The 18223-nt window shown below is 44.3% G+C and overlaps 1 protein-coding gene across 1 annotated transcript in view; it reads left to right on the top strand.

Moving 5' to 3' along the window:
• Positions 1-5042: 5042 nt before the first annotated feature.
• Positions 5043-18223, top strand: part of LOC105034722 (brefeldin A-inhibited guanine nucleotide-exchange protein 2) — a 28998-nt gene continuing 15817 nt past the window's right edge. The window contains exons 1-6 of the mRNA XM_010909978.4: positions 5043-6477; positions 9388-9705; positions 9924-10269; positions 10366-10788; positions 10879-11165; positions 11429-11702. Coding sequence (XP_010908280.1) covers positions 5252-6477; positions 9388-9705; positions 9924-10269; positions 10366-10788; positions 10879-11165; positions 11429-11702 — 2874 coding nt within the window. The 5' untranslated portion in view covers positions 5043-5251. The remainder of the gene's footprint in view (positions 6478-9387; positions 9706-9923; positions 10270-10365; positions 10789-10878; positions 11166-11428; positions 11703-18223) is intronic.

Here is an 18223-nt window from a genome sequence, read left to right as displayed (position 1 = left end):
ACGACGTGCAGCGGGCCAGCTAGCGCCGGCAAGTGAAAGAGTATAAAGGGAGATTCCGGACGGCGGCTGACGAGGTCGTTCGTCTCCAGAGGCAGCTGGCTAATAGGGCGCAGCTTACTTCCGCCCAAGATTCCGAAGAGCTCCAAGCCCTGAGAGGCACTGTTGAAGGGATTTATGTCTCCCTCGGGGAGAAGACAGCCGAGCTGCAATAAGTAAAGATCCAACTGGCACTTGAGCGGCAGGCCATCGCAGATGCGGAGGCGGAGTCCGAAGTTTTGCGGAAGTGGCATCGAGAAGCGGAGGCTGAGAGCCAGCAACTTCGTCGGGCGCTCCAGGATGCGCTGCGGAAGAGGGAAGAACTAGAAGAAGCAATAGAGAACCTGAGGCAGTCCTGGTTGAGGATAGAGTAGATAACCCTAGGTCGGAGGGAGCAGGGCCTCTTTAGAGCTCTTTTGTCTTTATGTCTTATCATGTAGTTACTTCCTTTTTGTCGTTTTGTCCTTCTTTCTTTGGCCGTCCTGGCCTTGTAGTGTGTATATCGAAAATAGAAAAAAGAGCGTTTTGTGTTATCTCGTCCACGCGTCGTACTGATATTATTGTCTGCTGAACCTTTCTTGTCGTTTGATGTAGACGTCGTCGGGGGGTGGGGGCTTTTTCTCTTCATCCGATCTTGTTAGGCGGTCGGGTTTCGCCACCATTAACCCCCGCTGCAGAAGTCGTGGATGGAGCCCGGCTCCCGTAGGAGTCCGGGCGGAGTCTTCCTTGTAGGCGGAACCTGGCTCCCGTAGGAGTCCGGGTGAAGTCTTCTTTTGCAGGCGGAACCCGGCTCCCGTAGGAGTCCGGGTGAAGTCTTCCTTGTAGGCGGAACCCGACTCTCGTAGGAGTCCGGGGGAAGTCTTCCTTGTAGGCGGAACCTGGCTCCCGTAGGAGTCCGGGTGAAGTCTTCCTTGTAGGCGGAATCCGGCTCCCGTAGGAGTCCGGGTGAAGTCTTCCTTGTAGGCGGAACCCGGCTCCCGTAGGAGTCTGGGGGAAGTCTTCCTTGTAGGCGGAACCCGGCTCCCGTAGGAGTCCGGGTGAAGTCTTCCTTGTAGGCGGAACCCGGCTCCCGTAGGAGTCCGGGTGAAGTCTTCCTTGTAGGCGGAACCCGGCTCCCGTAGGAGTCCGGATGAAGTCTTCCTTGTAGGCGGAACCCGGCTCCCGTAGGAGTCCGGGTGAAGTCTTCCTTGTAGGCGGAATCCGGCTCCCGTAGGAGTCCGGGTGAAGTCTTCCTTGTAGGCGGAACCCGACTCCCGTAGGAGTCCGGGTGAAGTCTTCCTTGTAGGCGGAACCCGGCTCCCGTAGGAGTCCGGGTGAAGTCTTCCTTGTAGGCGGAACCCGGCTCCCGTAGGAGTCCGGGTGAAGTCTTCCCTGACGTTGGGACCTGGCTCCCGTAGGAGTCCGGGTGAAGTCTTCCTTGATGTTGGAACCCGGCTCCCGTAGGAGTCCAGGCCTTCCATTTTGCTCGAGCCGGCGTGAGGTTCTCCTCTTGTTACCAGCCTGGCTTGTAGGGGCGCGTTAGGACGCTGTAAGGCCTCTCCCCCATCCGATCTAAAAGAATCGGGCCTTCGACTTTGCTCATGTCAGGACGAGGTTCTCCTCCTGTTCCTGACATGACTGTGGGGGAACATTAGGGCGTTGTAAGGCCTCTCCCCCCATCCGGTCTAAAAGAACCGGGCCTTTGACTTTGCTCAAGTTAGGGCGAGGTTTTCCTCCTGTCCCTAATAGGGCTGTGGGGGCACATTAGGGCATTGTAAGGCCTCTCCCCCCATCCGGTCTAAAAGAGCCGGGCCTTTGACTTTGCTCAAGTTAGGGCGAGGTTCTCCTCCTGTCCCTAACAGGGCTGTGGGGGCACATTAGGGCGTTGTAAGGCCTCTCCCCCCATCCGATCTAAAAGAACCGGGCCTTTGACTTCGCTCATGTCAGGATGAGGTTCTCCTCCTGTTCCTGACATGGCTGTGGTTTTTGGAGGGGTCGTATCCAGTCGTAACAAATCCATGCCAGGTGGGAAGAGCACGTTAGGTAGAAAGAAAATTAGATTCAAGACGAAATCGTAAGTGATACATTTACAATTTTCCCGCTCCTCCTTGAGGCCCTCCGGTGATGGAGTCGATGGTCCCGATGGGAGGCCGGTCCCCAGGTTGCTCCTCCCTTTTCTGCGATTCAGGCTGTGGGAGGGCTCTTGGCCGGTCTCCTCTACCCTCAGGCCTGCGGCGGATGAATCTGTCGAGTCGACCTCGCCGAATGAGCTCCTCGATCTCGTCCTGGAGCTGGATGCATTCTTCGGTGTCGTGGCCGTGGTCGCGGTGATAGAGGCAGAACTTGTTGGGGTTGCGCTTTCCGGGATGTGTGCGCATCTTCTCCGGCCTAGGGAGCTGCTCCCTGACCTCCATTAATACCTGGGCCTTCGAGGCGTTAAGGGGGGCGTAGTTGCGAAATCTCCCTGGTGGGGAGCCCCGCCGAACCCCGCGGTCCGGACTTCTCTGCCTGCGTGCCCGGGGTGGAGTATGGGCGCGCTTATGTCCAGGAGGGGATCGAGAATGCGGTCGGGCTTCCTTTGGCCTTTTCTCAGCTGTGGACTTACTCGAATCTCCCGCTTGACGCTCCCTTGCTGTCTCTTCGTCCTTCATTTTGAAGGCTTCTTCCGCTCGGGCGTATCCTTCAGTCCGAGCCAGTAAATCGGCAAAATTCTGGGGTACTTCTTCTCAGGGAGTACAAAAGATCATTCTTCTGAAGGCCACCTTTCAGGGCGGCCATGGCAACTGATTGGTCCAAGTTCCGGACCTCCAACGCCGCGATGTTAAAGCGGTTGACGTAGGCCCGTATGGACTCTCCTTCCCTCTGCTTAATGTTGATGAGGGACTCCGAACCCTTTCGGGGACGCCGGCTGCTGACAAAATGGGCCACAAATTGGTGGCTCATTTGATCGAAGGAAAAGATGGTACCCGACTTCAAAGCCGAGTACCAGTTCCTCGCTGCTCCCTTCAAAGTATACGGGAAAGTCCGGCATAAGATGGCGTCAGGAGCGCCGTGAAGCAGCATCATCATCCGGAAGGCCTCCAGATGATCAACCGGGTCCGAAGTCCCGTCATAGCTTTCGAACTGGGGAAGCTTGAAGTTTGGCGGGATCGGTTCCTGCATAATCATTTGGGAGAAGGAAGGGTCAGTGCAAATATCCTCACCATAAGCGGGGGGCGCGTGGCGGAGTTCTTCAATCCGTCGGTTCATCTCTTGGAGCCTCTGATCCAGAAAATCCTCTCGACTTCGAGTCTCCAGGGTCCTTTGGCAGAACGGGGGCAGGGATCTTCCAGGGGTGGAGTCGTGGTCCGATTGAGGGCTCTCTACCCTCGGATTTGCTTTCCCGGGAAGGACGGGGCGGCTGGCCCAGGTGGCCCGTTCCGCCGCTGGGTTCTGGCATTCTGGCGATGCCCTTTCCGGGTGCGCTGACGCCTGCGGTTGCTGCTGCTGCATTGCTTGCACAGCTTCGACGAGGCCTCTGACCTGCTGTGCCAGCAAGTCAAATTGCTCCGCGCCGACCGCCGCCGCCGGAGGGGGAGGAGGAGGAGGCTGAGAAACAGGAGGAAGGCCGGAGCCTGAGATCTGGCCGCGGAGGCCGTGGACCGTCGGGTGGACGTCTTGCGCAGAGGCATCGAGTGTCGATCTCGCGGGGGAAGATTAGGAGTGGGTGACGGAGAGACGGTCGGAGGCGGCTCCGTTGAACACTCCTTTAAGAACAAGGGTGCTGCGAAGACACACCCCTTCCTCTAGCGCTATCTTATTTAAATTTTTGAAAATCTAATTCAACACCTCTCTTAGGTTGTCTTGCTGGGCAACACCTTCGAACTCAACTGCATCTTCCCCAGATCGGACAATGTCCAAAGGAGCATTCGACTATTTCGGCTGCATTGATGAAACCTTAAAATGATGGAGAAACTTAGTTCAGCATGCGACCGTAAGACCCAATCACTAGACTACTTCCTAGTATGAATACTTTAGACTGGGAAGTGGGGGGGGGGGGGGGGGCAAGTTTTAGACCATATTTGGTCTATCCGATGATGTATCCAATTTTTGAAGATGTGCAGACACTTGGCATCATGACCTGACAGTTCAAAGCACGTGATTTAAGCACCATCATGTGATTCGAATGGTGTCACAGATATCGACATCCAGTCGACCACCACACGAGATCGATAATGCGGCGATGTTTACATCATCCAATTTTCACTGATTTTATACCATTTTCGTCCTTGCTTTCTACAAGCCTTCCCCCAAATCGGATGCTCCTAGGAGCACTTAGCACATGGATCTTGCTGGGTCAGCATTCTGCTACGTAGGCCTACGATCCCTCCGGACATGGGTGGTAAGTCCCATGGCAACCTAATGACACCTCTCCTGGCTCTGACAGTCACAACTTTAACTTTGGTGGTATCCACTATCTTGGTTCTGATAGTCACTATCACAATACGGATATGCGCCAACCGTCTAGCAGGCTCTCTCCTGCAAAAAGAAAGATAGGAAAAAATAAGGAGATTTTTCTTTTTTTCAACTAGAGACTTGTTCTCACCATCTTTCCTTTATTGTTCTCTCTCTATGACTACCCCTAACTTAATCATTAGAGCATTTCTCATTAGAAAACCCTCCATTTTATTATTCGATACACGCAGACTTTTTTTGCATATGCTCGAATCAGACTGATACTTATCGCTCCAGCAAAGCACTGCTTCGAGCTGTTCGATCCATCTAGCCATTCCATCGCCTCACCAAGCATCAGAGAGGCGCAGCAACATCTCCGGTGCCGTTGGAGTGCTATCGTTCACTCTAAACTTCCTTGCCCCCCTTCCAACGTCAAAGAGATGCATCCACGCAAAATTCTTGTTAATCCAAAATTGCTTGAGGAGCTATTTATAATTGCTATGTACCTAAGGAGTTATCAGTAAAAATCGGAAAACAGTAAAAAAAAAAAGTACGACTCTTCTCATTCCCCAGATCGAGAGCCCCTCGCCCATCCCAGATCCAGCGTCCTCCTGGTTCGGAAACTGCGCCAGCAGAAGTCGCATCCACCGGGGAGAGACGAGAAATAAAAGGCGCAAATCACCACTGCGATAAACCAGCAGCAGATTCGCCTCCCAGCCGTCATCCCACTCCCTCTGTTCCCCATTCCCCTTTTCTACTCCATTCCCAATTGTCATAGTCCTCCAGATCTGAGTCCGAGGGAATGGCTTCCCCTCCGGCGGAAGCCGATTCCCATTCCCGGCTGAGTCTGGTGCTGATCCCCGCCCTCGAGAAGATCATCAAGAACGCCTCATGGCGCAAGGGCCACTCCAAGCTCGCCCATCAGTGCAAATCCCTCATCGACCGCCTTTCCGATCCCTCCTCCGCCTTCTCCTCCCTCGACCCCCCCTCCCCCGACTCCTCCTCCTCCCTCCCTGGCCCCCTCCATGACGGCTCTGGCTCCGACCTCTCCCTCGCCGACTCCGAGTCCATCCTCCTCCCCCTCATCTCCGCCTCCTCCTCCGGCTCCCTCAAGATAGCTGAACCCGCCCTCGACTGCATCCAGAAGCTCATCTCCCACTCCTACCTCCACGGCGAGGCCGACCCCTCCGCCGGCCCCGACGCCCGCCTCCTCGCCAGCCTTATCGAGTCCATCTGCCGCTGCCACTCCCTCGCCGACGACGCCGCCGAACTCCTCGTCCTCAAGACCCTCCTCTCCGCCGTCACCTCCACCGCCCTCCGCATTCACGGCGACTCCCTCCTCCAGATCGTCCGCACCTGCTACGATCTCTACCTCGGCTCCAAGAACCCCGTCAACCAGACCACCGCCAAGGCCTCCCTCATCCAGATGCTCGTCATCGTCTTCCGCCGCATGGAGGCCGATTCCTCCACCGTGCCCGTCCAGCCCATCGTCGTCGCCGAGCTCATGGAGCCCACCGACCGCTCCTCCTCCTCCGCCGCCGCTGCCGCCACCGTCGACGTCAGCTTCGTCCAGAGCTTCATCACGAAGATCATCAGTGACATCGATGTTGTGCTTAACCCGTCGACCCCGCTTGCCCGGACGGGGTCTGCCGGCAGGCATGACGGGGCCTTCGAGACGACGGCAGTGGAGCATACCAACCCGGCTGACCTGCTGGATTCGACCGACAAGGACATGCTGGACGCCAAGTACTGGGAGATCAGCATGTACAAGACGGCACTGGAGGGCCGGAAGGACGAGCTCGGGGCGGAGGGGGTCGTGGATAGGGAGGACGACATGGAGGTCCAGATCGGGAACAAGCTAAGGCGGGATGCGTTCCTGGTGTTCCGGGCTCTCTGCAAGCTCTCGATGAAGACTCCACCCAAGGATGCGGCCGCTGATCTGGCGCTTATGAAGGGAAAGATTGTGGCATTGGAGCTGCTCAAGATCTTGCTGGAGAATGCTGGAGCTGTGTTCAGGACGAGTGACAGGTACTTCGCAGTTGTAGTGTTTATTTAATTATAATGCTGAGGAATTTGTTTTGTGCGACAAACTGGATGTAAGCGCTGTTGTGTTTAGAGCAGAAGATACGAGGGATACATGTAGCTTTAATTTAAATTACTATGTGCTAAGCGCTAGTTCTACACTTTGAATTTTGACAATCTTTTATTATATTTATTCAGTAATATTCATCAAAGTGGTGAGATTATGGCAGGAAGCAGGATGACACCATTTAACCAACCAATGGTTATGTGAGGAATCTAATTAAGCATCCAGAAAAAATCTTATCAAGAGATTGGCAGAGTGTTAAATAAATTTTGCATTCAGAGCTACTGTTATATTTCACTAAATCATGCATTTAAGTCATGATGCTCTATCTGTTTATTCTCATGAATTCAAAACCCACGAGATTGTCAGCCCTGAGAGCAAACAATTAAAGGCATTGACTTGTGGAGTATTAGCATTTGGACTTTAATGGATAACCCCAAATCAAAGAGATGAGAAGGCTAACAAGAAGGAATTTATGCAGTTAAATTGTGGAACTTACGTTGACAAAATTAGCATGACACTACCTAGAGTTGTTTGATGGTCAAAATAGCATAGAAAGTCTTATAGTCTCATTTCATCAAGTTCTGCCTGTATTTTTTTTTTCTCCATACAAAGGTCTATCTTTGGAAGGTTTTCTGAAATTTGTTACAGTACATATAGCTCACACAATGAATCTTGGCAGCATTGGTATACAGTGATTCATTACTTCCATGAATTTCTTGAATATCATAACAAACAGATTAGTAGGAGGCAACAGACTTAATTGGTCGAGAAAGCAGTCCTGACTGGACTTGTGATTAGTGTTTTAGCTCATACCATACCATCATAGCACATACAAATCTATGAAGTGTTAACATGAATTAAAACTATTGCACAAAGAAAAAATGCATCTTGGCTTAAATTGAAATCTTTATCTCTATATGTATATTTATGTTTGTACATAATGGCGAATGTAAATGTATGTTTGTGTAACCATCCACTGCCTAATGTGCCTTGATTTTTCTCCAAACACCGATTAATGTGCCATGTGAGGCATTATTGTTTGAATCTTAATATCCACAATCCATATCTTATGACCTGGTTGAACATGGCCTAAATAATCTTACTGTCATCCTTGAATCAGGATGAAAGAGGATCATGGTGGGTGGGTGGGTGTGCCTGTGTATAAGTTTGTATATATATAAAGAGAAAGAGAGAGAGATACATGTATATGTATTCATTACTTATATGTGTGTGTGTGTATGTATATGTATAGACACACACACACACACACACACACACACACACATATACATATATATATATATATACATATATACATATAGATATATAGATATACATATATACATATAGATATATAGATATACATATATACATATAGATATATAGATATACATATATACATATAGATATATATAGATATACATATATACATACATATATATATAGATATGTATGTATGTATGTGTATATATGCACACATACATGTATATATATACATGTATATGCCTATATTTATGTATATATGTACATATATAAATATGTATTATATGATCCATTAAATTATGGCACCCAATTTAACCATGCTATTTGCATAAGTAAAGGGTCCATGTCGCATGATTTATTTGACTTGGAGGCTTTTAGAATTATTTATTTTCCACTAAGAAGGATGGAGTGCATAAGGTTGACAATTTTAGTTATAGTTTTTAACTTACAAAAAGTAAAAGAAAATAAAGAAAAGCTGGAGCTTATGAAGTTAATTGTGAGGCAAATATTCCTATTCTTGAAATCATTTGTGTAAGTCAAATTTTTCCCAAGATATTCTACCTCCAGGATAATTTAGTATATATTTTCTATGTGGCAATACACAATATCTTCAATAACTAGATATAATGCTTACTTTATTAGGCATGCCACATGCAGCCTTGTGATGGTGAAAAATGGATTTCCTATGTCTGTAAGTGATTTTTTTTCCCTCTATTCATTACTCTATAACTGACTCATGTTTTAAATTTTTGATTTTTATTATTCTAAAACTTTTAAAGAAATGCAAAGAAAAATACTTTGGAAAAATGATTTTGCAATCTGTGATTGGATGGTTGATCTGATATAACCTGAATCTGTCTACTATTTACAACTCGATTTTGATCTTGACAATATTGGTGGGAAATTTTCTATCCTAACTTATAAATATAATTTGACCTGTTGATGATTATCATAAAATGCATTTCTCAGTTTTTTAAGCAGATCGAAAAGATCCAGTAGAACAAAGGAGAAACTAGCTTTGACCATCATGAATGAAATGTTTAAGAAAAAAGATTCTTCAAACATGAAATTAAAGAGAAAGTCTTGGTTGGCTACATCTTTACGCAATAACATGTCCAAGCAAAAAATATTTGTGACTGTTTTGTGTTAAACCTATCATCAAAATTTGGATTCTCAAAGATTTCCCACCCACCACATTACTATGGTGATATGTACAACATCTATTCTTTTTGTGTGAATCCAATCTGACATATACCACATTTTAATATGAAGGAAAGAGAGGTCTACTGTTGGATTACATCATCAAATTTGAAGAGTCACAATATTACTTATGTTCTTGTTACACATAAATAATGCAGCCATTTTACATTGATTACCCATCTGCTGATGATCACAAATCTGTATCCAATCAACAATGTGCATATTATTATTATTATTATGATCATGAAGCCTTAGGCTTGGGTTTCTATTTTTGTTGCTGTTCTCTCTTTTATGAATTGTACTTTGAGTCTTTTTTTTTTTTAAACTGATTTTATCATTTCAGATACATATATCTTGATCTGATTAATTTGTTTGCAATCAAGCAGGTTTTTAGGTGCTATTAAGCAGTATCTATGCCTATCACTTTTGAAGAACAGTGCTTCAACTCATATGATTGTTTTTCAGCTTTCATGTTCCATTTTTATGAGCTTGGTATCAAGATTTAGACCGGGATTAAAAGCAGAAATTGGTGTCTTCTTTCCAATGATTGTTCTCAGAGTATTAGAAAATGTTGCTCAACCAAATTTCCAGCAGAAGATGATCGTGCTTCGATTTTTGGAGAAGCTGTGTGTAGATTCCCAAATCTTGGTAGACATTTTCATTAATTATGACTGTGATGTGCATTCATCAAATATTTTTGAGAGGTAACTTATTTTCATTCATGTGCTTTATGGTAAATACATTGTTCATCATAATTCAGATCTTTGCTTTGTTTGACGTGTTTGCAGAAATCATTGTTATTGGCATCGCAGGACATCTATTTTGATCATTTAGGAACAGGAGTCCTATTTTTCTTGGCTTATTATTTTAACTATTGTACGTTTATATATTTGTATGTTTTCCCATTTGCTGATGGTCACAGAATGGTAAATGGCCTCTTAAAGACTGCCCAAGGGCCTCCCCCTGGTGTTCCCACAACGCTAGTGCCACCTCAGGATGCTACTATGAAAATTGAAGCCATGAAATGCTTAGTTGCTATTCTGAAGTCGATGGGAGATTGGATGAACAAACAGTTGAGAATTCCAGACCCTCATTCTCCTAAAACAGAAACAGCAGAGCAGAGTACTGAAGGTGGAAATGAATTTCCTGAGGCAAATGGCGGAGGAGAGGAGTCTGTTGAAGGAACTGATTCACAGTCAGAAACTGCAAATGGAGTCTCAGAAGTTGCATCTCTGGAACAGCGTAGGGCATATAAGTTAGAACTTCAGGTAGAATACTTTTTTCATATTAGATTTCTTTTTCATTAGCATTTCATTGCTGATATAATCTTATGCTATGTACTGTCATCCAAACATGAATAACAGGAAGGCATTTCTCTTTTTAATCGGAAACCTAAGAAAGGACTTGAATTTCTTATCAATGCAAAGAAGGTTGGTGACACACCAGAGGAAATAGCTGCTTTTCTTAAAAGTACATCTGGCTTGAACAAGACAATGATTGGTGATTATCTTGGAGAGAGGGAAGAGTTGCCCCTAAAAGTCATGCATGCATTTGTGGATTCATTTGATTTTCAAGGGATGGAGTTTGATGAGGCCATCAGATCCTTCCTACAAGGATTTAGGTTGCCTGGTGAGGCACAAAAAATTGATCGCATCCTGGAAAAATTTGCTGAGCGTTACTGCAAATGCAATCCAAAGGCCTTTACCAGTGCAGATACAGCTTATGTCCTTGCTTACTCTGTAATAATGCTCAACACAGATTCTCATAACCCAATGGTTAAGAACAAGGTAAATTATCATTCATGAAATTTCATATATATCATTGATTTATGATAGTATCTGGTGCAAGAAAATGATTTTTTTTTTTGGTTGATGTAGATGTCTCAAGATGACTTCATAAGAAACAATCGTGGTATTGATGATGGGAAGGATCTGCCAGAAGAATATATGAGATCATTATATGAAAGAATTTCTAAGAATGAAATTAAGATGAAGGAAGATGATTTGGCTCCACAGCAAGCACAATCTATGAATACAAACAAGATCCTAGGCTTGGACAGCATTTTGAATATAGTTATACGCAAGCGAGATTCACCCATGGAGACTAGTGATGATCTTATCAGGCACATGCAAGAGCAATTTAAGGAAAAAGCTCGCAAATCTGAGTGAGTTATCCTATCAAAAATCAGTAAATTCATGCCACCAGAATTGCATTATTTTTTGACTAGTTACCCCTTTTGCCTTTTTTTTTTTAAATTTTTTTTTTTAATGCATAAAGTCCTGTGCCATGTTTACCTCTTAGTTCACATATTTTAATTCTGAAAATGAGTTTTCCCAAACTCATCTCCAGATTTAATGTATTGTACTGCTGCTTAAGGTACCAAAGTTTAGATTAGCTTATTTTTTGGAATAATTTTGTGAACTTCAGGTCAGTATATTATGCTGCAACAGATGTGGTAATTTTGAAATTCATGATTGAAGTGTGCTGGGCTCCCATGCTAGCTGCCTTCAGTGTTCCACTTGACCAGAGTGATGATGAAGCCATAATATCCCAATGCCTTGAAGGATTTCGTTGTGCAATACATGTTACAGCAGCTATGTCTATGAAAACTCAAAGAGATGCTTTTGTTACTTCACTTGCAAAATTCACATCCCTCCACTCAGCAGCGGATATCAAGCAGAAAAATATTGATGCAATAAAGGTTTGTTCTGGTTATATCCTATTAATGCCAAGAATTTTGTTTGATAATATCATGTTTTTTGAAAGCTATTTATATTTTTAACCTGATTTATGGTATTAGTTGAAATATAATGCATTGAATGCATTCTTCTCCTAGAAACTTGATCACATCTATATTTCTGTATTGCCCTTGCAGATTGTTTCAATTAGATTTGACTCAATATAATTAGTTGGGGTAAGGCTTTTGGGGGAAGTTCTTGTTCCAAGTCTTAGACATTTTTTTTTTTCCTAACAAACTAAAACCCAAGGTCCGTACTGGTATTGGGACTTATACTGGCCAACAACCGGTTTGGTACGGTACTGTACATACGGTACCGAGCTGGGGTGTACTAAACCAAATGGAGAGAGAGGGAGAGGAGGAGTGTGAGAGAAGGGTGGAGGGAGGGAGAGGGGCTTACAGAGAGGGGGAAGGGGGAAGAGGGGGGGGAGAGAGAGGATGGAAGGAGGGAGAGGAAGGGGGGAGAGAGAGGGAGGGTGGCCCATGGAGAAGGGGAATAGGAAGGAGTGGGGGGAAAAGAGGGTGGTAGGGAGGGAGAGGAGGGGGGCTCACAGAGAGGGAGAAGATTCAGAAGGAGAGAGGAAGAGAGACGGAGGGATGGAGGGGGAGAGATGGGGGCATACCTCAGCAATGGTTAGCATTGAAGAAGGGAGAGAGAGCCCTCTCTCAAATATCCGGCCGAATGTGGTGGGAGGGGTTTATAATTCAAATTGACCCACCGAACCATTCTAATTTGGTGTTGGTTTGATTCAGTATGGTTCGAACCATCCGATTGGGTCGGTTCAGTGAACACTGTTGAGACGTTTTGGGTTGAGATGCATTTATTGCTAAATAACCACATGAAAATATGACATTTTGGCCAGTGCAAGTATTTACTCAATATGTCCTTAGAGATCACAAAAATAGTTTTGCCTAGAGAGGAGAAAATGGTTTTGCTATTAAGTTACATTTTCTATCTTTCTAGCAAGTCCTTCATTTTCGATATATAATGTACCATATAAGTAAAAATCTCCTTTTTTTTGTTCCTAAAGTTGCTACAAAACAAGGGGCATAGTTTAATGTTCCCATGAAATTGAATCCCAATATTTTGTTGTAGGCAAAAAAATTTAGATATACAGGAAACTTGCATGATTTTCTGTTGAGTTCAAGGTTTCCTGTACCGGTATTGATGGCCGGATCGGCCGGCCGGCGGTATGATACGGCATGTCTCCATTCCGTTCCGTTCCGAACCGAGACGAACCGACGAAGGAAATCGGGAAAGAAAAAGAGAGAAAGAGAGAGAAATAGAGAGAGAGAGGGAAGGAGAAAGAAAAAGAGGGAGGAGAATCCGTCGGAGGTCCTCCGGCGGACAGCCGTGGCCGTCGGGCGGCGGAACGGCCTCCCGCGGCTCCGCACGGGGAACAGGGGTGATCCGTCCTGTTTCTTGATTTTCTTTTTAAAAAGCTTTTTCAAAATGAAGTCGGCAAGTGGTTTGCCGACTTAATTAAGTAAGTCGGCAAACCACTTGCTGACTTCGTTTTGAAAAAGCTTTTTTAAAAAAAAAATCCGAGAAACAGGGCGATCCGCTCCTGTTCCCCGCGCGGAGCCGCGGGAGGCCGTTCCGCCGCCCGACGGCCACGGCTGCCTGCCGGGGGGCCTCCAGCGGCCCCTCCGGCGGATCCCCTTCCTTCTTTTTCTTCCTTCCTCTCTCTTCCTCTCTTTTTCTTCCCGGCAACGGCATGTACCGTTTTGCATGCCGGAACCGTCTCGGTTCCCCGCCGGGATGGTTCGGCCCGGTATGGCAAACCCTGGTTGAGTTTGTTAATTTTTTAAGAATTTAAGATTTTGGTGGGTATCTTGAACATTCTCTTTAATCGATGGTCTTTGTTGAGCAAGAATTTGACTAGTAGAAACATCTTCACAAAGTAACGTGACTAATCAAGATTTTAAATTCCGTGGAATGGAGGTGTACCGATATCTCCCAACAACTGTCCGTCCCAACAACCGTCTCGATCATGCATCCCAATAGATATCCTCTATCTCTCTCTCCTCTTCTTCTTGCTTTCTTTTTTTTCTTTTCCTTCTTTCCTTTCTTTTTCTTCTACCTTCCTTTTCTTTTTTTTTCTTTTTTCGTCATTCCTTTCTTTTTTTTTTCTTTTTTCTTCTTCCTTCTCTTTTTTTTCTTTCTTTTGTCCTTCGTTTTTTTTTTCTCCCTTCCTTTCTTTCTTTCGTTTTTCTTCTTCTTTCCTTACACTTTTCCCTTTTTCCATCTTCTGTTCTTTCTTTCCTCTTTCTTCTTCTTTCCTTACATGGATGGGTTTCGGAGTCCCGACCTTGTCCTAGTCCTGTTTTCTCATAGGAACGGGACGGCAGGGATGCCCCCTTTCCCGTTGGGATGTAAACCTTGTGACTAACCATAAAGAAATCATTAAAATGGCTTACAAATTGGAGATATGGAGTCAGGACAAAGATCACAAGTTATTGAAAGTGATGTTATAATCAAACCTTTTTTTTTCATGATAAATTAGACTCTAAATTTTGATTATTATTTAACTTATCACTGAAATAAGTGTGTGTAAAAAGTAATATGTAGCTCATATTGATTAAAGTTGAGTTGTACATTCTTACATGCAGTGTGTGATCCATTCCTTGTTACTTTGTCAAAGACGAGCATGAACTATTGCTTCACTTCTTGGTCTTCTGGAGGATAAGAGAGCTTAGAAATAATATGCAAAATCTGATCATGAAATAATGAGTAATTAGGCCGCATCCTCGCTGTGTTATATGGACACTTGCATCCAGCTCTAAGAATGCACGTCAGATATGTATCCGAATCTGATATGCATCAGACACCTGGACACATCTTTTTTTTTTTTCAAGTATTTATAGATAGGCGGGTAATTTGACTCTTCCAAAAAATGAGTTCAGCTACCATGATAATGTCCAAAGTAACCACCCTTTTTTTTTTTCCTAAGAGAATGACCAAAGATATAGATACCAAAATAACTCTGTAAGATATCCTTCTTCTTGTATCTCTCAACAAATTAGGAAGTTCAAAAAACATATACAGTGTAAAAACTTAATATATTCTAAAATTTTCTTCCACATAATATTTAAATATAATTATATAATTTAACTAAAATTGTTTTCCAACATTCCATGTATCTCCTCTTCTCTCCTACCATGTTAGACAGTTGGACACATCTGAATCTGATTCTTCTATCCGTGTCCTTGCAAGTTGCAACACTCATCTTAGTCAATGACAATTACTAGTGTCACCTGGATATGACCTTGTTGAGTTTATTCCATCTTCCCGTGGGGACACGACACAACACCCTGGGTATGTTGTGATATGCCACAGATGTGCTTCTTAATCTCCCACGCTTTGTCCAAAACCCTAATCCACATGACTTCTTAATCTCTTCCAATGTCATTGGGGTTCCTAGTCTCGCAATAACAGAAGCCTTGTTGAATTAAAGAAGAAAAGAGAGACAAGGATCTGCATCTTGTCTCTTTGTGCCCGATTAATCCATAGATGAAAGGAAGAGAAGGAAAGAAAGGGCGGAATTGGAAAGAACGGATTAACATACCCTTCTCAGCCTTTTCACCTCCAAGCAGCAAGTAATTTCCTTGTTCTCTCACTCTGTTTTTCTTTCCTCCCCTTTTTTCCCCTCTTTCTCTGATCATCTGGAGAAGATGGCATAGGGGATTTGAAGCTGAGCTGGTGCATGCCTCGCATAGGGTTTAAGCCCATTCTTTTAAGCGATGTCGGACAAATAGGAGCCAGCAATTGTCTTAGGAACCCACCATCGCAGGCACATGACCTTTTTATGTTGAAGCCTTTATATATATATATATATATATGTATGTATGCATGTATATATATATGTATATATGTATGTATGTATACATATGTATATATATACATATATACATAGATACATATATACATATACATACATACATACATGTATGTATGTATACACATATACCTACATACATATATACCTACATATATATACATATGTATATGTATATGTATATGTATGTATGTATGTATATCTATATATATGTGTGTGTGTGTGTGTCTATACACACACACACACACATATATATACATACACAGACACACATTTTATATATATATATATATATATATATATATATATGTATGTATGTATGTCTGTATGTATGTATATGTATATGTGCGCGCACACACACACATATATGTATGTATGTATATGTGTATGTGTGTGTATGTATATGTATATGTGTGTGTGTGTATATATATGTATATATACATATATGTATGTATGTGTATGTATATGTATATGTGTGTGTGTATATATATGTATGTATGTATGTATGTGTCTGTTTCTGTGTGTGTGCATATATGTATGTATATAAATATGTACACACACACGTGTGTGTGTGTATTATATGTATATGCACACACACACACATATATATGTGTATATGTGTATGTGCATGTGTATATATATGTGTGTGTGTGTATAACTGTGTGTGTATCTCTCTCTCTCTCTATATATGTGTATGTATCTATATATATATGTGTGTGTGTGTGTCTGTATAGGATCAGACTAGAATCAGGTCAATCAGATTTGGACTCAGATCCGATCAGATCAAAACTTTACAATAGGGGTCCTACATTAATGATTCAAGCCGTTGGATGTGATTTACTACTTCAAAACTGCTTGCACATAAAAAATCATATAATTTGGAGGCTCCTAGCCTAACTTCAAATAGTTAAAAATTGGACAGTATAAATAAAATTAAATTAGATGTATTTTTTAATCACTTGATGTATAGACTAGGGGTCTTCAAATCATATGATTTTTGGTGTGCAAGTAGTTATGAGGTAGTAGATCACATCCAATGGCTTGGATCATCGATGTATGATCTGCATTGTCTAGTTTTGATTTGACCGAATCTGAGCCCAAATCTGATCGACCTTACCCAAGTCTGCCCCTATATATATATTATCTCTCTCTCTCTATATATATATATATATATGTATGTATGTATGTATGTATTTCTATATATATGTGTGTGTGTATATGTATATCTATATATATATATGTATTTGTTTGTATGTATGTATGTAGGTTGAGATATTCATTAAGCTCATATGCCAATTATATCCTCCAAGTTCAGTAAATAACCTAATTAAATTCCTTCTGAATATCATATATATGCATATATGTACGTATGTGTGTGTGGGTGCGTGGGTGTTTATGTATGTACACACACACATACATATAGACACACATGTGTACACACATGCATATATGTATACATGTTTATCTCCCCAGCTATCCTCATCTCAAAGCTAGGGCTGGAAGTGGGCTCGGGCCGGCTTTGGGTCGGGTTTTGGGCTCGGTCCAAAACCATTCAGGCTGGGCTCGGGCTAAAAAATAGGGCTTGTTTTGCTTTCGGGCTGGGCTCAGGCAGACCTTTGGTCCAGCCCGAGTCCGAGCCGAAATATAAATAAACTGGAAGGACTGGAGGTGGAGAAGGGGAAGGGGGGATGGTATCAGTCGGGGCGGTGGCGAGGTCGAGTAAGCGGAAGGTGAGCGATGGAGGAGGCGGAGGGAGGTATAGAGTGCCTTAAGAACCCCGCTGTGAGTATCGAAGGCCATGCGGTGGACGGATGTGGGGAGTTCATGGCGATCGGTGTGGAGTAGTGCCCCTAGTTCTCCCCTACTATCGGATGTTGGCGGTGTACTTGCACTCGCACCACCACATGGCGACCGCACAGCAGCAGCAACACCGGCCTCCACCGCTGGTTTTGCCATCAACCTCCGATAGCGGGGGACACAACGGGACGATCGGGAGGATATTTTGAACCCAATGATGGGTGGCGGAGGCATCGACATCAGTGGCAGAGGGAGGGCATTAGGGTTGGGGAAGAATTCGAGCGGAGGGCTGCTTTCCTGGAGGTGGGGCGACCTAGTGCTGGGGATGGCCGGGGAATCGAGGAAGATGGGGGAGCTGAGCAGGAGAGAAATCGGGCCTAAGCCCAATTGGGCTCGAACCGGGCTTGGGCCTATATTTTACCAAAAAAATTGGGCCAAAGCTCGGCCCGAAGCTCGAAAAATTATTTCGGGCCGGGCTCGAGCAGGGGTAGGACCCGGCCCGACCTAGCTCAGTTCCAGCCCTACTCAAAGCATGAAGCAAGCTTTAACTCCTTGCTAGTCTCGTCCTTGCTCTCCCCATATGCGAGATAAATGGATTACCCTCTCTCTTCTATTCGCTTTCTTCTGCTATCCTATTCTATCTCTCTTCTCTCCCTCTTTCCCTATCCTTGTCTCCTTTTTTTTGCCCACTCTCCTCTATTCTATCCTTCATTTGCTCTCTCTCCTCTGATCATTTGTGATGTAGCACTAGGGTACAATTGGCAAGTACTATGATCAATTAGACTAAGATTCACTATGCTCATACAAGGGCTAGAGCAATATCGGCCGGTGACACGGTTCGGTACGCCT

Source organism: Elaeis guineensis, chromosome 11 (genome assembly GCF_000442705.2).
Source record: "Elaeis guineensis isolate ETL-2024a chromosome 11, EG11, whole genome shotgun sequence".
Lineage (NCBI taxonomy): Eukaryota > Viridiplantae > Streptophyta > Magnoliopsida > Arecales > Arecaceae > Elaeis > Elaeis guineensis.
The sequence above is the reverse complement of the archived record's forward strand: the minus strand, read 5'-3'. Positions and strand labels throughout refer to the sequence as shown.